The sequence below is a fragment of the Lycium barbarum genome, chromosome 6 (assembly GCF_019175385.1).
Source record: "Lycium barbarum isolate Lr01 chromosome 6, ASM1917538v2, whole genome shotgun sequence".
NCBI classification, from domain to species: domain Eukaryota; kingdom Viridiplantae; phylum Streptophyta; class Magnoliopsida; order Solanales; family Solanaceae; genus Lycium; species Lycium barbarum.
The window spans coordinates 107,614,155-107,636,455 of record NC_083342.1 but is presented as its reverse complement, the minus strand read 5'-3'; the positions used below and the strand labels follow the sequence as shown (position 1 = coordinate 107,636,455).

The 22,301-nt window shown below is 35.7% G+C and overlaps 2 protein-coding genes across 8 annotated transcripts; both read right to left on the bottom strand.

Annotated features, from left to right (window-relative positions):
- Positions 1–443: 443 nt before the first annotated feature.
- Positions 444–4,845, bottom strand: LOC132599943 (uncharacterized). Of its 2 annotated transcripts, XM_060313095.1 has the most exons (4): positions 4,683–4,845; positions 2,381–2,543; positions 2,166–2,305; positions 448–1,586 (listed from the first exon to the last, which is right to left on the bottom strand). In XM_060313095.1, the coding sequence occupies exons 1-4, from the start codon at positions 4,800–4,802 to the stop codon at positions 813–815; spliced, it is 1,197 nt and encodes a 398-aa protein (XP_060169078.1). In that variant the 5' UTR covers positions 4,803–4,845; the 3' UTR covers positions 448–812. The 2 variants fall into 2 exon arrangements, with proteins under 2 accessions (XP_060169076.1, XP_060169078.1); XM_060313093.1 differs by having other exon boundaries at positions 444–1,586; positions 2,166–2,543.
- A 1,806-nt stretch (positions 4,846–6,651) lies between these two features.
- LOC132645313 (uncharacterized) lies at positions 6,652–22,003 on the bottom strand. Of its 6 annotated transcripts, none has more exons than XM_060362227.1 (32): positions 21,429–22,001; positions 19,080–19,542; positions 18,730–18,984; positions 18,403–18,615; positions 18,160–18,291; positions 17,919–18,048; positions 17,784–17,830; positions 17,588–17,689; positions 17,389–17,496; positions 15,802–15,944; positions 15,645–15,739; positions 15,474–15,552; positions 14,464–14,515; positions 14,305–14,385; positions 13,924–14,019; positions 13,721–13,824; positions 12,591–13,041; positions 11,202–11,237; positions 10,867–11,068; positions 10,656–10,789; positions 10,331–10,511; positions 9,999–10,234; positions 9,786–9,881; positions 9,073–9,159; positions 8,939–8,971; positions 8,706–8,840; positions 8,567–8,627; positions 8,383–8,438; positions 8,239–8,295; positions 8,040–8,160; positions 7,321–7,536; positions 6,652–6,951 (listed from the first exon to the last, which is right to left on the bottom strand). In XM_060362227.1, exons 1-31 carry the CDS (start codon positions 21,785–21,787, stop codon positions 7,400–7,402), a joined length of 4,482 nt encoding a protein of 1,493 aa, XP_060218210.1. In that variant the 5' UTR covers positions 21,788–22,001; the 3' UTR covers positions 6,652–6,951; positions 7,321–7,399. The 6 variants fall into 6 exon arrangements, with proteins under 6 accessions (XP_060218210.1, XP_060218213.1, XP_060218212.1 ...); XM_060362230.1 differs by having other exon boundaries at positions 15,802–15,941; XM_060362229.1 differs by having other exon boundaries at positions 6,942–7,080.
- Between the last annotated feature and the right edge of the window lie 298 nt (positions 22,004–22,301).

The window sequence follows — 22,301 nt, the reverse complement described above, 5'->3', positions numbered from 1 at the left end:
AAGTTGCTTTTCCTTTTTCCTAATCTTCCCTTAAAACTAACACTGCCAGAGAAATTGGAAGAGAAGTTGGACGTAAGAACAATTCACACAGGCTGCACGTCTGCACCTGCACATAACAAATCCATACTTTTGCATTTTTGTCTTTATGCCCTTGGTTTTTAATGAGACTTAGTTGAAGTGGTATAACAGAGTCCATATATTCTTGAATAAAGCATACTAGAATAGTAGAATCTAGATTTTAGCTAAAGCGTTGGAAAAATACTTGTGAAAAAAACAGACGTTTGATGCGCTAGGGTGATAGTTCTCATAGGTAGACCACTTCTTTCACATTGGTGATTCAACAGGAGAAGGGTTTGACTTTGTTTATCAGAAGTAACGTTAGCAGCTACTACTTGATAAGATATGTATGTGTTGTTCTGATAGATATATTTCTGCACAATCATATCAATGATGAAATGTTGATTATCAATACAAATCCTACAATTGGGAAAGTACGAAGTGAACTTCTGATACCAGGCCAAAACTGCCTCAAACTCAGGGAAATCAGAAGTATCATTGGATTGGCTGAACACTATTAAAAAGATGAATAAAAATAGGGAACAGACGAAAAGGATGGGAAAATAGTAAGCAGAAAAGAAAAAAGATTCAGTTCTTTTTCCAACAGTATTTCCTAGTTCAATTCTTTTTCCTCATATGCTAGTTTGTCCATCTAATTCGTCTTTGATAATTGGTCAACTACACGATCAAGAACTAAATACAACAACCAATTCAAGGAGAAAGAACATCAAAATACATTTTTAGCAGAACCCCAATCAAGCAAATAAAATCCATGATATATCTTCTCTTGTCAGCAGATCCATATAGGACATTTGCTGGGGTACTTGCTGCAACACTTGATATTGACAACTTTGTAAATTAATCTGTTGCAAAGAGCTGTCAAACTCATAATTTCCTACTTGGCTGCCGTCCCATTGCTGCACCCTTTGTTCTTCTGACGATAAACTGTTCTGAGTAGTACTAACGAACTGCTTTTCATTTAGTAATTCTTCAAACAATGTTGAGTCATTTCCATCCTCCGTTAGCAATTTCATATAAGAGAAATTCGATGTCGCGGGCTCTGATGTTATCTGCATGTTCTGATCAGAGTTTTGGCTGAATCTTGATGGGCTAATAATCTTGGATGGATGAACTATTGCTCTTGGCTTATGATATCTTCGCCATGCGTTCATTTCATTCATACTATCACTGAGGAAATAATTAGGAGTCACTTGGTTCATATTTTGGAACTGGAAGTGTAGGCCACCAAAATGATTATTGCTTGTTCCCAAAAGTTTGCCCATTTCTTCTGAACTGGAATTCACACTTTTTTCACAGATATTGATACCTTTATTTCCTCTTTGAGCATAAAAATCTGCAAAATCCATAGCGTTGTTGTTCTCTTGGTGAACCATTTTCCCCTTTGTCTTTGCATCAGAGGTGCCCCAAGAAGTATTATTAACATTTGTGTGTGCAAACGTATGCGCTGTCTCTCCCAAATCGTTTGCTAATTTATATTGGCTACGCTCATAGTAGATGTTCCCATCAACCTAACAGTAGAAAAAAGGAATTATCAAATTTCTTTTTCATGTATATGTTATAGTACTAGATATGTTTTAGTCATCATACATAAGATTAGTGTAGTAATATTTTAGCTCCAACCGTGAATTCTTCAAAAGAAACTATATATACATATGACGAAAGATGAGTTAGCGTGATCCAGTATTTTAGAAAAATACAGGAGCAAGATGTGTGTTTTGCCTTTCAAGCCTAAGGAAAGAAACTTTAAAATAAAATAAATTATTGAGAGTTATAGATAATACTTTAAATTATATAAAATTCAAAAGAAAAAAACAGGCCGCCGAAGTATCTATTTACTATCTAGACATAGGGGTTGAGGGCTAGCTCACTTGGTAAACTCCCTGCCTTCCACGGTTAGGTGAAGGGTCAATCCCATCAGTAATGTAGCATCCCCTTGTCCTTTCTCCCTCTTCCTCCCCCGATGTAACAAAAAGATCAAAACAAAACTATCTAGACATAACCGAATTCTTTAGTACAGTATAATATTAACTTGGAGTACTATATACGTTATAGTCAAATACTTTGAAAGTAAATATAGTGTAACTTACAAGACCAAGCTGATTCCAATACGTCTCGTCATCTGTTGTCAAAATTTGGCTATATTTGTTGAAATCTGATGTGTAAGGATTCCAGATTTTGCGCCTTTCCTCTTTATTATCACTAATTTTAGTATTTGCAGCCCCTCTACCTATACATAAAGAATTTAAGGAGCTTAAAATGTACATAAGAAAATAATTTAAATTCAAATAAACAACCCATTTACCTTTGCATTGTCTAGTATTTAAGGACTTTGAGTTATTGGAACACTTGGTTCCCCTTTTAGTCTTTGCTTCCTTCTTAGCAACACATTTCTCCCCGAACAGTTTGTTGTGATCTTTATGTAAAGGTTCAAAGCTTTTTTCACCTATTCTTTTCGTTGAAAATTCCTGCCAAAAAATAATAACGTTAAAAGTGGAATTTTGTATTGTACATCATTTGTCATAAAATGATAATACATAACATTCATTATCTAGACTTTCGGAGCAAGAGAGTTTAGTTTAAAAAGGGGATTTGTGAGACACAAATTTAGCCGGCACTAGTGTGAATCATTTTTTAAAATGAATTTTATGAGATTATCTTTAAATATTTTTATACTTTCGTTTGTATTCTCATTGAAATGGTGGATTTATCATCTCTCATTGTAATTAAATATAAGTCAGTTGATCAAACCACGGTAACTTTTTGACTTACACGTGATATCTGGTCATCAGGTTATCTAAGATGGGTATGAATATGGTTGAGAGTACCTTTCTTGTTGTGGCCCATAAAGAGCTCAACGGTGTGATGGCGTGGAATGGGGCCGATTCACTATCTTTGTCCATTTGCGGCCGGTTTGATTCCTTTGTTCGTATTTTGGAGGCACACACGCAAGGAGAAACTTGTGGGCTTCAATAGCTATAATTATATATATTCAAATGATATAGATAGCATACAAGAAAGCGGGGAGCATGGTCTGTAGTTTCATTATTGACGAACCTAATTCTCTATGGCGGAGACATCCTTAATTGGATGGAGACAATTATATAAAAAGTGTGAAATGTGGGTGCTTATAATCACTAGGTGGTCGTACTAAACTTATCCACTCAACAAAGAGTTTCATATCTTTCTTGATCAATCCAATCTAATCAGCGATTTCCGATGTCTATTAATCTTGGCAATTTTCCCTGTAATACTTAGTTTGAGGAAGAAATTATTAAATATGTGAATAAAGTCCCATATTGAAAATTAAGACAAGTCGAATAAGCCTTCTTATGGGAGTTAGGGCTTCTTTTGTGGGCGACCTTGGGCAGATCAAAAGCGAGACCCCCATTTGTTTTCATTACGATTAAGATAGTTAAATAATTAAGATGTTGTCTCTAGATCGGAACTCTGAATTAATAAGACTGTTTGTTTTTCAACATCTGCATGTGCATAATCTATTTATTTTAAAACATAATAAATATACAGTTCACATAAAAGTAATTAATATTAGAGAAAATATAAATTTAATAAAATAAAATTATTATGTAATAAAATAAATTAAACTTGTATGTTCGTTAGTGATGGTGAAGATGATTTGTAGTGGTGATGGTGATGGTTGGTGCTAGTGGCTAGTGGTTGGTGTTGTAATGATTGGCGCAATGTTGGCGGTTGATAATGGTGGTGGTTGTGATGGTAGAGTTGGTTAATGTTAGTAATTGATGGTGTTGGTGGTGGTAGCTGAAGAATGTGTGATGGTTGATTATGGTGTTGGTAGTAGTTGGCAGCAGTGCTAATTGTGATGGTCGAGGTGATTAATAGTAGGAATTGGCCGCAGGGGTATTAGCAGCTGATAGTGGTAGCGGAGGTGGGGCCGGAGGTGACGGCAACGGTGGAGGTGACAGTGGATATAATTATAGTGATGGAGGTGCTGAGTGTGGTAACGACTGACAATAGTGGTTGACATCGATGGTGGTTGGCAGTGGTGATTATGATGACAGAGGTGGTTGGTGGTGGTAGTTGACAATGATGGTGGTAATTGTGATGGCCGAGGTGGTTAGTGGTGGTGAAAATTATCCATACAAAAATACATCTTAATGATATTAAGCCTTTGTTTAAGATCTTAATAATTAAAACCTATTCAACCCAAATAAATGTTTAAATCTAACGTAAACAAATGTACTTAATGACCTAAGATCTGAACCATTCAGATTTGTACCTCTATTAAGCCAAACAAATGAGACCTAATTCGACTTGATCCTTGACTCGATTAAAGTCCCAACATTGGCGTGAACATGCTTGGCGCCGTAATAAATTTAGAATTTAGATGTCGTGTGTTCTAAGTTGAGAGTGTGATCGCCATTGACATTTAAGACCCAATAGCCGAGGGCCTAAGTTGGGGGGAAAATAAATTTCTTTCTTTCATGAAAAACCCTTTTCGTCTCACCTAGTTGATTTTTTATATTTTATTTTTACAAGAGCATGAGAATTGGGGATTCCTTTTTTGCTTTCAAGAGATATGAAATGTGAACCCCATACAAATAAACAAGGTAAGAAAAAAAAATTACCTGCTGAGCAGGAGAAGTAACAACATTACCAAATATTTCTTCCATTCTTTTGGTCTTCCGGATTTTCTTCCGAACATAAACAATTGGCTGTTCTTTTCCTGGGTTGTGTGACATAGACATTACAATTGATTAAAAACTTGATGTTTCTATTGCTAGTTCTGCTTTTTCCCTTAGTCCTTTATAAAAGGAGAGATGTTACTTCTTCCTAGATTTTTTTTCCAGCTAAATAGTGGGAACACATTAAAATTGAGATATGAACAAATTAGTTACAATTAAATCGCAACCGACAAAAATCAATAAATAATGGTGTAATTAACCAATTTAAATCGGAGAAATATGAAGTTTGCTTGTTATAAATTCGCATAATCTTATATAAACCAATTCAGCGCAAATGGATTTAGGTCAAAAAGAGAAATATCATGTTATGCAGTTGTCGTTTCTCCAATAATACCGACAAAATTGGACACATTCATAATGTGATGGATTCTTACACTATCACCATAGCGTATCAGTTGTAAAAGATCATTTACCATCTTAAGGATATCAAGTTACATGTATTTTCAATTTTATGTTAGTGGAAAAAAAATTACAGCATCCATTCATTGATATTAAACTCTAGCTAGATCATTAACTAAATTTCTGCATAAGTATTAATGAAAGTGAGAAAAAATATATCAATATGATGTTTTTGCACCGAATGACATTAGTTATATATATCATGCTTAAGTGATTAAATCAATGGGAGATTAGATATTGATTAATAACGGTTAAGCAACAAAACAATACATAAAAGATAGATATGCTCTTAACAAAGTTATAATCTCCATTTTTGGTAGACGTTACAACAGCAAATTTGACTTGCTTAAACCAATCAAATTACATCATCTGGTTGAGGAGAACGAACAAACCACATAAATGGTTAGTTTGGTCAATGGAACAGTTAGATTTTCCCCCTCAAATGAAACAAATAGTTAAGCCTCTTTTTTTTTTTTTATATAGTTCTTAAATTACAACAATACTATGTTAGTTTTTTAAACTAAAATGACAGTTTACCCCACAAAGCAGAGGTTATGACTGTTCGCGACAAAAAATTTTACCAAAAAATAAATAACTGCAATTACAAAACAAATGTGAGAGGGAAAAAATGTGAGAGAAAACATTTTATTACTTAAATTTTTTAGTACAACTCTAGATGTATCTCTTGATTCTAATTTTCGTGTTGCTTGCCTTGATTCAAGAGCCAATGTAGCGTCTTTCTCGAATAAAAGATGGACTTTTGTTGATTTGTTTGCCTCTAGTCAAAGATGCTATGCAACTTTCAAAATGTCTTCAAAAGGAATATATGACCCATTTATATAGGTATGAGCTAAAACTTGAGGGTATTTTGATCTCCAAATAATTCTAGCAAACCTTAGGCTAGAAAGACGTGGGTTGAGCTTGTCTTGTAGCGGCCTAATTTAATGGACTAATCCAAATGTAATTTGGATTTCATTATAGTTTTGACTTAAATAATGAATTCGACTTTATTAACCAAAATTTGACTGGGCCAACATGTCAATAACTTAGAATTCAATCCAAACTTTTTATGAATTAATTCAATTAAAATTTCTAGGTCTACAATAACCAATATGCCAAAGGCGATAGTGTATTTTAGCCATCGGTATTCTCTGTTTCGTTGCCAATGGATAAACTGATAACCCAATCCAGAAAAGGGAAATGGAAGAGGAAACCTAAATAACCAACAAATTGGCTCTCTTTATGACTTACCTCAGTCTTTACTATAGAGAAAGAGAATATGGTTTTTTTCCTGTCAAATACTACCATATTTACAGTTGAATACGGAGAATATGAGCTTGTGCTTCTCGTATTCTTTGTTTGGTACGTTAGTATGAACAGCTTTGACAATCTCAGATCTGGGTTGAAGGAGGTTGTTACGTGGATGTATTCCTCCCAAGCCCAATATCAAGAATCCAACACAACAGCAAATTTTATAGGGAAAAAAGGTGTATTCACATTATACATGGTGAAGGCATTCAGGAAATTACAAAGAGAGGTATCGAGCAAAACTTTGAGAATGATGGTTACTTACAAATTACAACCATATAAACATAGGAGCATGTATCATCAGGACAATCTATACAGAAGCTTTCCAAAAATAGATGCAAACTGCTGCGAAACCTAGGGGAAGCCCATTATTATGATCTCCATGCAACAATTACTGCACCACAGCAATAAGGGCTAAACCATAGCAGTTCTTCCCATGGCTAATCTGTAAGATGTGCAAACCAGCAAATACATGCAAGAATCGTCAGCTTATTTCATTGTTTCGTCTAGAGGCATAAACAGACTGATGTTTCAGACTCTCAGAGAGCATAGGCACAGGTCTGCAAAATATTCCCTACTAGAAAAGCGGGGTTCAAATTACAAGAGTCAACACATCTAATTTCTTGCCTAATTTCAGATATCAAATTCTTGATTTGGACTAAAACTTAAATTCTTGATTTTGGACTAAAACTTACTCCTACATATTTAGGAACTATACAAAAAGTACTGATAAATACATTTTCTTATACTTGAAATGTTAAAACACATTTGAGATGTCATATTTGGGCACGAGTTAGAAATATATAGAGCTCACATAATTGTCTTGAGTCGGCTGTGGCTGTGTCACAGATATTGTCTTGGGTCAGCGCTTGTTGCTTGAATTAATTAGGTCCTCATTCACCAGCAATATCGGTGGGTTCATTTATATCCATATTTTCTGTTGAAACATTGTCCGTATAGTCATTTTGATCACCTACATATGCTTGGGAGCTTACTACATCCCCCATCAAGTTTTTATGCTTTAGATTGCCTGCCAAAATGGAGAAACAGGTTAAAGCAATCAATACATGTGAGGATGAAATTCAGATATGTTTGGCCTACACAAAATTAAGCCTGAAGCATCAAAAGCTTCTACAAGTAGACAAAGCTAGCTATCAATGCAACAGAAACGTTAACAAACTCCCACATATATGTGGGGACACCAGAAAGAATCACCAAAAGCATGAAACTTGATCATTATACTGTACTAAATCTGGAAAAGGACCATCACGCCCTCGGCTTTAAAAAGAAATTTCTCCTAGCATTACAATTTATTTGGCATAGTTCCTATGAGTGTCAAAGATGTGGTGCATGCTTAGCAAGAATGGATCAAATTGATATCAGATCGATAAAATGCGTGCATGTAATGAACATGGAAAGATTTTGGTTTTTAAATCATAGAGAACTTTATTAGCACAAAGAATAATATCATAAACCATCATTTGATCAACTATCTGAATACAGTAATATTAGGTAATTGCAAGGTTAAAATACCCATCCAAAAAGTGCATCCACTTGACGTTGAGTGAAGAAGTTCCTTAACACGAAATAAGAACCGCTCCATAGATCTCTTGGTGATGGGGATTTTGCTGGTTATTGCTGTTTGTTTCATACCCTGCCAGAAAGAAAAGAAAACACAATAGAAAGTGCAGAAAGATGTCTAGGCCAAAACGAATGGGATTTCTGTACAAACCTTTGCTTCTGAACACAGCGTCTGTATAGTTCTCGTTGCCGTCTGAAGCTCTCTAACCTAGTAATAAATATATAGAGGCTTCTTAATCTAAAGTCAGGTTTTTCATATCTACTATAGTTCAAGCCAATAATTCACTCATCTTACCATCTGAATTATATGCTCACGGTGTAATTCAAATTGCCCCTGTAAGAAGCCAAAAGCTGAAGACATTTGTTAATTCCAATACGTCATATTTTGTTAGAATCACAAAGATGAGGCCGAAGACATCACCCTCCCTTAACTAAAATAAACAAGTTCTTGTACCCTGACCCATGATAGAGGTAAGTACCTTTGAGGAAAGAGTCAACAAACTTCCCACCAAACTTGACAGCAATTGCACGGACATTGACCTATTAGTCAACACCAATTATGTCAGTATCAGAATGCTGAGTGGCAATTAAATAAAAAAATCAAAGCAAGGCAACCACCTTATCATGAGTCTTGCACATGTTGACTAAAGATACAATCACATTAACAGATTGTTGTAGGTTCTTCAGAAGGCATTTGACATCTTCCGCTTCACCACCACCCCTGGCTTTCTCCAGAAGTGAAATTTCCTTAACCTAAGCAGGTAAGAAGAACATAACAGTTATTTTCATCATGGAAGTTCCATCTGTGGATGTGTAGCTTAAAAATAATATGCAATACTTTTGGTACCAACCAAGCGGTTAATCATGGCAAGATTCTCTTCATGCTGCACCATTAAATCATCTTCAGAAAACGTCTTCTTAAGCGCGCATATAATCTGTGTGAAAGATGACACACACAGAATTGAGTGCGTAGTGGAAATCTTACCATTACCCGGTACCAAATGCAAAATGTTGCAGGACAGAGAGTAGGAAAAATACAGCCATCCTCCACTGCAGATTTGTGTGATGAAACCTGACATATAAACGGAATAGGATTAAGTTGAGGGTTTGCCTAGGAGTGTATCACAGTGACTAGACCACTAAGCTAATTATATGTTACCATTTTCATAATTAACACTATCTACAGTAGACAACTGTAAAGTTAAAACTGGGGGAATTGTTTCTATATATATAAATGACAGAACCATTTAAGAAATTGCATTTCAAGTCCTAAAATATTAACGCCCACATACATTTAAACTTGCCACTTAATATGCAAATTGGGTAATGCTGCTTTCTTTGTTTTTCTAATATGTTTGAAGCAATCAAAATATAAGTGCATTTGGCTGAGTCCAATCAAACAAGTATTGTGTGTGACAAGTACTAAGCTTAATATTAAATGCTAAAGGAGGTTAAAAAGAATCCTTAAGGTCTCCATTTACACCTTTGAACTCCAAGCCTATTGCATAACAGATAGAAGCTCACAGCACAAGGTTTTGATGCAATTTGTTAAAAACTTAGCAAAGTTTAACAGATAAGCTCACAGCAGAAAGTTTTGATGCACGCTGTTACATATCTAGCAAAGTTTTCACTTTAGCTTCAAGCACGACAAATGATCTGTCATAGCAGCAACTGTGTAAAACCACCTAACATATGTACCTGGGGCAAAACAGAGCAGGCAAGCTCACTTAGGGAATCGGAAGTGGACTGGCAATTTTCCAAGTAAATTCGTAAAAGCTTTTGAATGACCTCTGCCTGCAATTAAAAATTAATCAAATTAGCAACCCTAAAGTGAAGAAAACATATTGCACGGTCAACAGTCATCCAAGAAACACGATGGTGATATTTGCTGGAGCCACTAGATTAACATACTTTGACTTTCTGACCATCTTCAATGTCATTAACACCATCACACTTTTGCATCAAGAGTTTGTAAGCAAAAGTTCCCAGCTTCTTGGACAGAAAAGAAAGTAGCTCTTTTGAAAAACCTGTACGGATATCTTTTCCAATATCATTGAGATCGTTATCTAGGATAGTTCGGATAGACACAAGTACCGATTCCAAGCTTAACAATACTTCGGAAGCCAAAGCAAATGAGACAGCACATGCTGCAAGGAAAAAGGTCAAGTGGTAGGCTAACATATTCTACATTGATAAATAAAAGAAATATGTGAACCAAAAGAACAAATCCATAAGCAGCATACCTGCATCAAAGATATCCCCCACGAACGAGTATGCACCAGCATATAAATAACCTATGTCTCCTGGTGATGGAATCAATTGCATGCCTTGGAAAAAGCAGTCTGTTATGCTGATTGGCTGGAATGCCTCTAGAAGATCACAAAGTACTGATCTGTCTCTCTGAACATCCGGAATGTTTAGCATCTGCAATTGAGGTAAAAGAAAAGATAACAATGAGATACAAATTTGATAAGAAATTCTAGCAAGGATAAGAGAAAGTTACTTCCCACTGCTCCATTTCTTTAAATTTTTGCTTTTTAGAGGGGGGATTATGATGGAATGTTTTACCTTGCCAAAGCATTGAAGTGCCTCTTTTATGACAGATCTAGAAACTGATGGTCTAGAGCTAGTAATGTTGGGTATATCAGGATTTCCCGCAAAGGCAGAATGGATTTTCCAATGATCTGGGCATGTTTCTGTATCTGCATAAAATCCGTGTAAGATATTATAAAATTGGCAATCTTTTTTCCAAGGCATCTAACAATGTCTGCTGTAATACCTTCTCTAACACCAGATATTGCAGAATCCAAATGCCTTCTAAGGGAAGGAAATAGTGGCTGAATTTTGCTTATGAACTCTATTACTTTCATCTCACCAAAAGCAGGAGGAATACTCATGCGTCTAACCATTAAATGCCTTCGTGGACTGTAGTAGTCCAGCTTTCTGTTGAGATCCCTCAGAATATATAGACAAATCGGCAACTGGAACCACCAGGGAGTTAGATATTCTCAAAGATTAAAGTTTGAAGATGAGTACATATGAAATTATGCACCAATTTCCAAATATTGCAAATTTAAGCAATTAAAAAAGAAAAAGAAACTGGACATTGAATACCTCAGAAGCTGGATCTGCACAGCAGGAATCCTGAGTCTGCATTTTAAAACCATACTAAACAAATTAGAAACGCTGTACAGGCCCAGTCAACTTTTTGGATTTTGTTAGCTCCTTATCACTAGCCTAGTTAAACGTTTTCCTGGAGCTAGCATCTCTTTTGCTTGTATTTATTTGCATCTACTGGATGCCTTTTTAATGATATTTCCGACTTCATAAAAAAAATGCTGTACAGGCCAGCACTGATTTCTGGCAGCAATTATGTGAATTTACACATTGCATAGAGGTATAAATTATCAACTAAATATCAGAACTCTCTATCAGTTCAGAAAAGTCTCCTTTCTTTTTTTATTACTCTTAATTGAAGGAAAATATGATTGTATAAATTGTCATAATAGAACTAGAGTTGTGCCTGAAAGGACTAATGACCTAAGAAAGATATGTTACTTTTCTTTTACAAATTAGAACAAGGAAGTTTAAAACAAAACGAGAGAGATGCAAGTTACTGATGAAATCTATCAACTGATCACAAGTAAGGTCTGAGTTAGTAGACAATCAATCAACTCATCATCAGAGCAAAATCCTATACGGATTTGGTTGGAAAACTCATTCTGATTATTTAGATGTGTTCATTCAATAATAAGTACACAATATTTACTATTTTCATCAGAGTAATAAAGAGGCTATTTGTCCAAAAGGTGACATTCTCACATGACAACCAAATTCTAAGCAATTAATGAAATTGATTTGATTAGAAACAATGAATATCAAAACATAGATCAAATCAGGTAAAAAAAAAAAAAAATCGAATCACAAATCCCCAAGTCTTTCATCACAAAAATAATTCTTTTCTTTTGGAAAGATGTCCCTAGAGTTCTATATGCAGCTGATTCCGCTATGTCAATACTCTATCACACTACTAAAAGCATTTCGTGCTCAAGAGAAAAGTGTGAAAATGGAAAATATCACCTTGATTGCAGAAGCAAGATACAGTTCAACAATCAAACAAAGGATAAGTATCAAAATGACACCCCCAGAAAAGTAACACCTCATGGTGGAAACATTAAAAGTAAAAACAAAATTAAAATAATAATAATAAAAAATAAAAAAAATAGAAAACCCTCAATGGTGGAAATATGTTTTCTCCAGATGGGGCAGTGCAGAGACATTAAAACGAAGCCCTGAGATGCAAGGTATTACCCAGCCCACAATATCCAGATAGAATGGCCAGGAAAGAAAAGGAATATCAAATGAAGGTTATGCACTGGCTGAAAAAGGATTCAAACGAGTGGCACTGGTGAGAAGGTCCATATACTTCAGGCACAGGCTTGCTCAAATCAAAACCCATTTAGACAGCGAAAGGAAGGAACTCGTTCGAGACAAAAATACTACCTTCTGAAAAGCTAAGATGGCAAAGCAATCTAGCAAAAGAGGCCTGAATTTGTGTCTTTGTGCTTCCACATGCTCCACAGCGGCAGAAACATCTACATTTGCTGGCATATTCAAATTACGTGGTTGATTTTCTGATGGCTCAGGCGCGCTACCTTTAGAACAAGTTCCAGTAGGACCCGCGCTTGGTTCCTGGCTTGGAACTGCACCTGCTTTCCTCAAAGCATCCATGATGGTTGGCTGCCTAAGTTTTCCATCAGTAAGTGATGCTTGGCTGTCCTTCTTCACTTTCTTCTTCTTTTGTGATAGCCCAGCATTACCATTCTCATTCTTCATCTCCTGATCTCTGTTATGATCAAGTTGGTTCAGTGACAAGGACTCCAGATGAGGTTGGAGTTCAGGTAAAGAAAAGCAGGACTGTCTTAGGGAACTGTTTAGCAAGCTGTCCAGAAATCTGCATTAGTAAATGCTTGTTAGCTTTATGAAGTTCTGTTGTCACAGCATGATTCTTTATTGAGAAAAAAAACTGAGTCATGAACCATAGTTATCATACAGTTGCTGATGCATATGCATATTGCCTGGTTAAGTTGCTAGAGAGAAGCAACTCCTTCTCGTAGGAAACACATTAAGGAAGTCTACTAAAGAAAGCTACCACATCCATCCAGGCCTGACATTTGTCGAATCAAAGCATCGAATGAATACAGAATGAAGGCTATTCATTTGTAAAATTTATAATTACGAATTTACATATCCTGTAATTTGGAGAAGAAAGATTTTTATAGAACTGTTACAAATCACTTTACAACTAGTGAAGACCCGTATAAGTTGAGCAAATATTACCATGTACAGGAGTGGGTTATTATCTTATTCTGATAGCTAGCAGAAAATTCAAAATAACTAGTCGTGCTCCTTATACATTACAGGGACAACGCATTTCCTTTTAACGTTAAATGTTACTATTAGTTATGGGATCTGGGAAACAGATTTCGTCTTTATGACTTGTTTGTGACAAGGATGCATGAAGATGAACAGAGTTGACAACTACTTAGGAGATCAACAAGGCTCCTCAAAACTTGCAGGGCTCAAAATTTATATCATGCGTGGCATACAAGAAAAGGACACAGAGGACATACACAAGGTTCCTCAACCGCTTAAATAGTTTAAGAGTTATCTCCTCTCTTGTTGCTTGACTGACAACATTACATTCATCGGCTGCTTGAGTACAAAAGGCATTGAGCTACATGATATACCCAAGAAGTCAGAGAGCAAGCTTAGAAATAACTCGTCAGAAATAAATCACCTACAGCACATTGGCGAGATTATCGGCACTACCTACCAGTTCCCGCAGCCAATTGGCAGCATAGTACAATGATAGAATAATGATTTGCTTTTGCTTTCCACTTAAAGATCCCCAAAGCGGTTCACGGAAGTACTGACACAAATATAATAGACATTATTAGCACACGGAAGGCAGGCAGCAGGTATAAAATTATCTCCGTATAAGTAAAACTCTCCCACAAGATGGAAAGAAAGAGTTTAGCCCATCAAGTGCTTCATCAACTGCCAAGAGACTAATTGTTACTTTCTGTCTAATTCTAGCTTAAGGATCACCAGACTTCAAACTTGAACAAAATGTTCAAGCCAAATGTACCGACTAATTTCGCGATGAGTGATTGAAATGGTTTATAAGAGTAACTGGGAAGGCACTGAATCCCACCTTAGAGGACGGAAGGTGTATAGGGCAGCCAAGAAGTGCATCAATTCCTGCAAGAGATCCTTGATTTGCCAACCCCTCAATCTAACAAAGCCATGAGGTCAAACATAGAACAATCTAAGGATTTAGAGGAAGCAGTTTATTGAAGAATTGTGTACTTACTGAAGATAGCAAAACAAAGTTTGCAGGAAGAATTTGCAGCGAAGAAGCAGCCCTGCAAGAGTTGTATAATATGTGACTATCTATGCAGAACAACAACACTGACAGCCAGACCGTTGCCAGAACATATATCTATCTCAGGATAATTAAATCTAAGGTTATTTGCTGGTGATTTTGACTCGGATAGAAATTTTCCAGAAATTCATTTATAAGCAACAAAGGAGTATTGGGAGAAACTTTTATCAAAGACACTGCAAGATTGGTGCAAATATCAAAGTTTTCCTCAAGCGGCATACAACATCTCCAAGATGCAATGGGACATCCGCTAGCTGCATTCTTTTGGCATAATTCATTCCATGAGTTAAAAGAGGGCAGTGGGATTAATTGATAGATATATAAAGCTAAATTTAAAACCGCTCAACGATTTCTGCAACGGTCAGAGTTTCCTCTAACCTCAGAAAATGTCCTTTAAGTGCACCCCTTGATCAAAATGTCCTTTAAGTGCACCTCTTGATCAAAATGTCCTTTAAGTGCATCAAAATATCACCTAGCTCCTTTTTATCATATTTCGTAAAAAGTGAAGGATGAGCATAACGGTTTTCTAAGGGAGTCAGGGTTATATCTGAGTGAAGCTGAGCCTAAGAAAAGCAAATAATTTGCATCAGAGAGTTCCTTTACGATTGACAATTTTAATTCTTAAACCCTGGTTATCAAAAGATCAAGCTCCCCTGGATAAGTTAGTGATTCTCTGGCTCATAGTTTCAAGCCAGTTAGTAAAACAACAACAACAACAACAACAACAAACCCAGTATAATCCCACTATGTGGGGTCTGGGGAGGGTAGAGTGTACGCAGACCTAACCCCCACCTTGAAAGCCAGTTAGTAAAAGTGAGGTAATAAAGTAGGTGTGTTCCTCTTCTTTAATTTTTGTTTGTTTTCATACTTGAAATTCAGCATATAAGGATGTATAAACTTTTCAAGCGGTAAGATGAAGAAGAATGATTACAAATTACCGCAAAGAAGAGGATACAAGTGGCAAGATATTGAGACATATAGGAGATATGTCTCCATCGAGGTTCATCCATAAATCTCCTGCACTTATAAGCAGAAGTTAAAATTTCAATTGGTGATTATTTAATGGAAATTTTCTAGTGAAGTTTCTGGAATACACATTTGCAGCTTACCTTCCAAACCACAATATAACTCTTTGACCATAAGCTCCCCACCGTCAAGGTCACACAAAAACTTTGATTCAAAGTCCCCAACATGTTTGCTTGTCCTGTGAGTAATGAACGTTATATGTATTATAATATGGATTTTTGGGGATAATTATGTGCTTACCATTCCACTATGGCTGGATGAAGTGCTTTTTTCTTCAATGTTAAAGCCAGTTCATCATAAAACATAATTAATGGAAGTGGCAGCTGCTTGCAAGAGTTCATAGATGTTTCCAAAAGCTCCAAAGCTTCCTTGTAATTTGACTTCTAAACCAAATCTCAAAATCAATAAATACCAAATCTCATAAGTTGAGAAGTATCATAACAGAGGAAATACGGCATAAAGTTTTTAAATGAAAGTTCAAATATCTGAAATATCATGACCACGAAAATATGGAAACTCAATATGAAAAATTAATTCAACGTAAGACATCCCCGAAATATAACAAGATAATTCTTGAAACCTATGTGAAGAAACACAGCTTCATATCTAGTAATTTGAGGGAAATATCGATTATAGCATATGGCGCAGTAATTTTTCGTATTGAAATACAATCAATGCTGTTACTTTCACTAATCATCAAAATTGTGAAGGCCAAAAGTGAATATTACCAAGCACTTTAATGATGATATATACATATACTTATCATGTTCTAAAATAACACCCCGTGTTGAAATTAGAGTACGAGCTTTTAGGTGATAAAGATGTTTACCAGTAAAGGAATAGAAGATGTTTTGAAGGACAGTTCAACAATATAATGAAGATCAGATCTGATTGTATCTTTTTCCTCTCTAGTTGGTGTAGTATGGATTTTGTAAATGATGTGGAAACCTTGTTACAGTGTATAGAAAGCTTACATAGATAGGTCAAAGATTTCCCCTTTGGTTGTTTGGTCTTTTGGAGAATGTAATCAGGTATTGTGCTATATCAATATTGCTTTTATCATTTTAAAAAAATACCGGTAATCATACAGGGAAATTATCAACTATGATACAGACATAGAAGAGATCGACCAATAAAAAGACTTTCTTGATAAACAATATTGAAACATATTCAAAACCTAGAGCACCAGTAGACAAACTTAGATACTCAGCACAGCACAATAATCTCGCAATACAAAGTATCTGAGTAGAACAACATGTAGCCAGTACCTTCCACTTTTTCCTATAAGTTCTTTCTACTACTAGAACTCCATTACTGAATTCTCATAGTCCGTATTGCTACTTTTGGCACTAAAAATTGTACTCCTCAGTTCCATTTTATATGTCATTTGACTGGATAAGAAGTTTAAAATGTTAATTGACTTGTCCATTATATTAGTCGTACTCGTATTGGAAGAAAATATTAAAGTAATATGATGTAGAAAACATCATATCGAAATCAGATTTTGGAATAGTTAAATGAATTTGAATTCTTAAAAGTTGTTTAAGTTGTATAATAACGAATGGTATATGTTGGAATGTTTCAAATTAAGTTTGAGCCTCATTATAGATTAGGACTTCATTCATTGAATTTAGTGCTGAAGTTTGTCTTCTGAGTTCTATTAGTAGCCCTTCTAGTGAGAAGACTACACAATATAACTAATAAATGAATGATTAGCTAATGCGTACACTGATATACAGGGCTACTAGTAGAAATCCGAAGACAAACTTCAGCATTAATTTGAACACTTGGAGTAAGATAAAGTTGACTCAAGTATCAGCAGGCTACCTGAGATGATGAAAGATGCTTCGTAGTTTTTGCATCCCCAAGGTAGGAGACTATCTTAAGAGTGCCAATTAAGCCCATCTTCTTATAAATAAGATCAGGATTACTCAGCTGCCAGAAGATTTAAAGAGGATAAGTTGTCATTGTGACTCGAGAGAAGGATGTTGTCATAAATCCTAGAGAGTGTCATATTATACATTACCTGCTTTCTTACAATCACTAGTAGTTCATTTGAAATAGGAGATCCAAAGGGCCCTGTACTCACTTCAGCAGAGAATGCCAGAAGACTGAATGCTTCATACACCTGAAACATAAAAGGTGTTCTTTTTTGTCAAAGACAAGCCAGGAAATGGCTTTAGTCATGATGCCAAGAGAAGCATGGTGATCGTGTCACCAACCTTATGCAAGTTTCCAACACTAAATGTCTCCAAGTAATCTAAGATGCCTGAAAAGAAGCACTAAATAAGCATATAACTACATTTTATGGCAAAATTTCCTAGATGGCATAATCAATATTGCACCAACGAGCACACCAGTTATATGAGAAGAAAGCGGAACCAACTCTTGTGAGTACTTTGAGGCTAGGAGGACCATCACATCCATAGCAGAACTCACTTCATGACTTATCCCAGAGCCCACGTGCGTAATTAATGCTCCAAGGACCTTCATATACAAAACAGCTAATTAGAATTGCAGCATGCAGGACAACCTTTTGCATTTACTTCCCAAATCAGGAGAAATTATTTAACAAATGCTTGAAGAAGACAATCTTACTTCCTGTCTTGAATAACTATCCACAAGCTCTTTGAATAGATTTGTGTACATGCGAATGCCGAATTCCCGAGCTTTGTCTTCTTTGCAAGCCAGTAAGTACTCAGAAATGGAAAGGAGGGTAGGAAGATAATCCTAGTATAGAACATAATAAGTCAACACAAAAGAATTGCACCAATATAGCTCGCACAGGAAATGGGAATATAAGTTTTTGCTCTGCGATGAATACCAAAGGATAAACCATACCCGAGTCAAATCCGTATTCCCAGAAACACATTGATCAAACATAGTTTCCACAATACAGCCCTCAAGAATTTTCTTCTTCAGTAACTTCTCAACACTCTTTTGTAAAGGCTCGCTGTTCATGTATATAAGCGTAAGCAACCATATGTCTATCACCTTGTGATCCTGAACTTTCTCAAGGCTTTTCAGTTCATTCAATGTCTCTTGGCAAAGTACCTACCAACAACTCACCATGTATAAAGAGCAGAACAGATGCAAATATTTTATACCCTACTGACAAATGACTCAATGAAATTATCAAGAATAAGGAAATGAAATTGTAATTCCCACTTTGTTAAATCGAAGACTTGTTCGCAAGGCATCAAGTATTGAAGCTTCTGCATTGTTGACGACTGACTTTCCCTTCATCTTACTCTGCTGTGTGGTCCGAACATTTGATGCTCCAACAAGTTTGAGCTGTTGTCGGATGTGTGAAATAATCCTACGAGTATTGGTAGGTGTAGCCAAAAGCAGTAAGAATCTCAAAAGGTAGGGCATATGCTCCGCATCAATAGTTCGGATACAAGATAACGCCACTGTAATGACCTTTTACAGGTTCCAGAAAAAGAAATTGTTATTCAGGTGAAAGTCAATATTTAGCAGAATGACCACTGATTTTAATACATGTTCAACAAAAAAACCTGTTCTTGTAACATATCATCCAAATGGAGGTTAGAGAAACAATCGAGCATGGGAACGATAATGGAAGAATCCTCTCGAAGCATCTCCTGAAGCAAATCTACGACAGTTTTGTTGTTTTTCTCCCCAATAATCTCGGGCAAGGACCCAATTATCTCCTTCTTCAAGTGAACCGGGCAAATAGATAACACTTGAAACAGCTTTTCTGTAAATACTTCTGAATCTACAAGGAAGTCAAGCCATCGGAATTGGTTCAGAATCAGCCTTGCTATGTCTTCTTCAAGACATAAAGATGATGATCTCCCTCCGATATTTCCAGCAGGTTCCACATCAAAATACTCGGGAAGCTTTTCAAGCAGCAAGTTTTGAATGTCTGATTGGACTGAAGGAACCAGTAGCAGTACTCTTGCCAGACTGTCACTTCGTACCAATCCAAGTCCATCACGTTTTGAAGGAGATAAAAAGCTGATGTGATCGAATAGTTGCAACAGTTAGACATTCTGATGAGGTGCTTTCTCAAGCATTTATTTCTTAATTTGGATAACGATTTAAAATTTTATTGTACCACAAGTATTTAGCATCTAGTTTTTCCAAGAAGCACAATTCCCATGAATGAATCTAAAACCCCATCTGTGATAACTGACAAAGTAAGGAATGATAGTATTCTACATTTATCATTTCCACTATTTCCTATACTAGGATTCGCAGTCCCTTGCCAATAAGGCAATAACAATGTATTACCCTTGAGACATCTGATAGGCGGTTACAAGCTAGAGTGGTACCATGTTTTTGGGATGTGATCAAAGAGTACACTACTAATTTAGTAAATAAGGTGACGCATTTAACAGAAGCAGCTGGAGTCATCTTTAAATTCCTGAAATCCCATATAAAAGGAACTAATAACCTATGACTGCATAAAACACAAGATTTATGTTGCTAGTATATTTAGCAAGTAATACGATGTTCGACAGAAAACATATGCAAAATAAAATAAAACAACATAAAGCTCTTTCATTGCTCAAAATATTTGCCTTCATTGAAAGTGTCTTCACCACACAACCCCCTCCCCACCACCCCACAGATAAGTTAATGCTCCCTTCCAGCTTTAGTCCTAGTTTATTCCAAATAATTACTTCCTCCGTCCATCTTTACTTGTCCGCGTTTAACTTGGCACACCCCTTAAGAAGCAATAAATGTAATTATAATTTTACTATATCACCCATAATTATTATAAGTCATCTCATTCATTGGAAATAACTACTCCCTCCATCCCAATTATGTGACACTATTTCCTTTTCAGTCAGTGCCAAAAAGAATTACGTCTTTCTATATTTAGTAACAATTCAACTTTATATTTACCTTTTTACCCTTAAAGAAATGATTTCTAGCCACACAAATTTATATGGTTTGTTTAGATCACAAGTTTCAAAAGTCTTCCTTTCCTTCTTAAACTTGTGTGCAATCAAACACCTTCATATAAAATGGGACGGAGAGAGTAGCACTTAATAATAAGGGTAAAATAGGTATAAAATGGTCAATAATATCTTGGTTTTCCAAACTGGACAAGTAAAAATAGACATCTATTTTTAGTATGGTGGACAAGTAAAAATGGACGAATGGAGTATAACCTTTTTCATAAACCTATTTCTTTTTAATAATTGTATCACCCTCACAATTTCCAAATATTCAAATTCATTTACACACTTTACCGATGTAATGTTTCCACAAACGCTCTAAGATGCTTTTCATTTACTTAGTAATGTAATACCGAAGGAAAATATTTTATTCATGAACTCAATAAATCTTTGGATGCTCTCTATAATCTCCGCTCTTTGAAAATAGCTAGCAGCATCTCTATTTACAACAGTACAAAACCTACTTTAACTCAAAACAGGAGAAACTATTCCTATATAAATTTGACTATGAATTCTAACTAGACATGAATTAAAATACCAAACTTTAACCAATTTTGGCTTCCTACAACATTGAATTATTTTTTTCCAACAAATATACAAGTAAAATGGGAGGGGGGGAATAATAAACAGAGCAATCCTTCATGCTTACCGTCGAAGGTTAAAGGGCATTTTGGTACATTTTACATATGTTTAGCTTAACAATCACAAGATTCAAAAAGCTTCTATACTTTCTTAAACTCCGTGTCAAGTCAAAACCAGACAATCAAGTTGAAACAAAAGGAGTATAATCTTTTCAATAATTGTATAACCCTCACATTCTCCAAATATTCAAATTCATTTACACACTTAACCATATATAAAGACGCAATGTACACTCTAAGATGCTTTTCATTTAATTACTAACGCAATATAAAGAGAGCAATCCTTAGTGCTTACCGGCGAAGGTTACTGGGAGAGTTCACGTAAGCGGAGAGACCTTGGAGGAACTCAGATTTTAGCGATGAATGGGATGAGAAGAGACGGTTGAGTTGGTTCCTTAGCTTATGTAGATCAGATGGTAGACATGGCGGACCGGAAGGATTAATCAGTGTACAACCAGCATCCGCTAAAACTGAAATCATTTTCTGAATTGAATTTACAGTTTGCGATTGCCCTGATTTTTCCGAAGCTATTTGTGGAACATTTTTGTCCTGGTTTGAGGATTTGGGGATTTTGGTGGGCTGAGCAAATGGAGGAATGAATCCGGTATTGGATTTCGAAGGACGTTTACGAGAAGCGATTTGCTTAAGAACCATTTTTCTTCTGCTAGGGTTTTCTATTCTGCTTGAAGATTGTGAAAATGGAGGCAAAAAGGCGCCAAATTTGTTTAGCGAGTTTTTGAAATTTGGAAAAGAGGATAATTTATATGCTCACCCCAGTGATATCTGTACTTAATAAGATTTTGTAATTTAGGCCCGTTGTCAAATTGGGATTCTATTCTTGAGTCTTTCGATACCCCTATAACATTTTAAAATTGAACACAACACCATGAGAGTATGGGGAGCGGGCACTTAAATGACAAACATTAGTACCTTTTGAGCTCCGTTAAGTCCTATTGCGCGCTAATTTTAGCGTTTAGTTTTATTTTCCCCACACTTTGTATAGTTTTAAAGTTTTTGAAATTCATGTTTTTTTCATACTTTAATCAGAGATTAGTCATGTCTCAAAATTCCAGAATATCAATATTTTATATAGAACCTGATATTTTTTTCTATGAACAATAATGTAGGCTCAATACATCAAGTATACCTAAACGTTTGGATTGTCGTT

Bases quoted from the DNA above. Each gene is read 5' to 3' on its own strand.
- LOC132599943 (XM_060313093.1), bottom strand. From the start codon at position 4,802: ATGTCTATGTCACACAACCCAGGAAAAGAACAGCCAATTGTTTATGTT. The intron at 2,544-4,682 runs GTAATTTTTTTT...ATTTTTTGGCAG, and splicing joins TTACTTCTCCTGCTCAGCAG to GAATTTTCAACGAAAAGAAT. The intron at 1,587-2,165 runs GTAAGTTACACT...TTCTACTGTTAG, and splicing joins ATTGGAATCAGCTTGGTCTT to GTTGATGGGAACATCTACTA.
- LOC132645313 (XM_060362227.1), bottom strand. From the start codon at position 21,787: ATGGTTCTTAAGCAAATCGCTTCTCGTAAACGTCCTTCGAAATCCAAT. The intron at 15,553-15,644 runs GTAAGCTGCAAA...TTATAAGTGCAG, and splicing joins GTTATATTGTGGTTTGGAAG to GAGATTTATGGATGAACCTC. The intron at 7,537-8,039 runs GTATTTTAACCT...CCATTTTGGCAG, and splicing joins TGGATGCACTTTTTGGATGG to GCAATCTAAAGCATAAAAAC.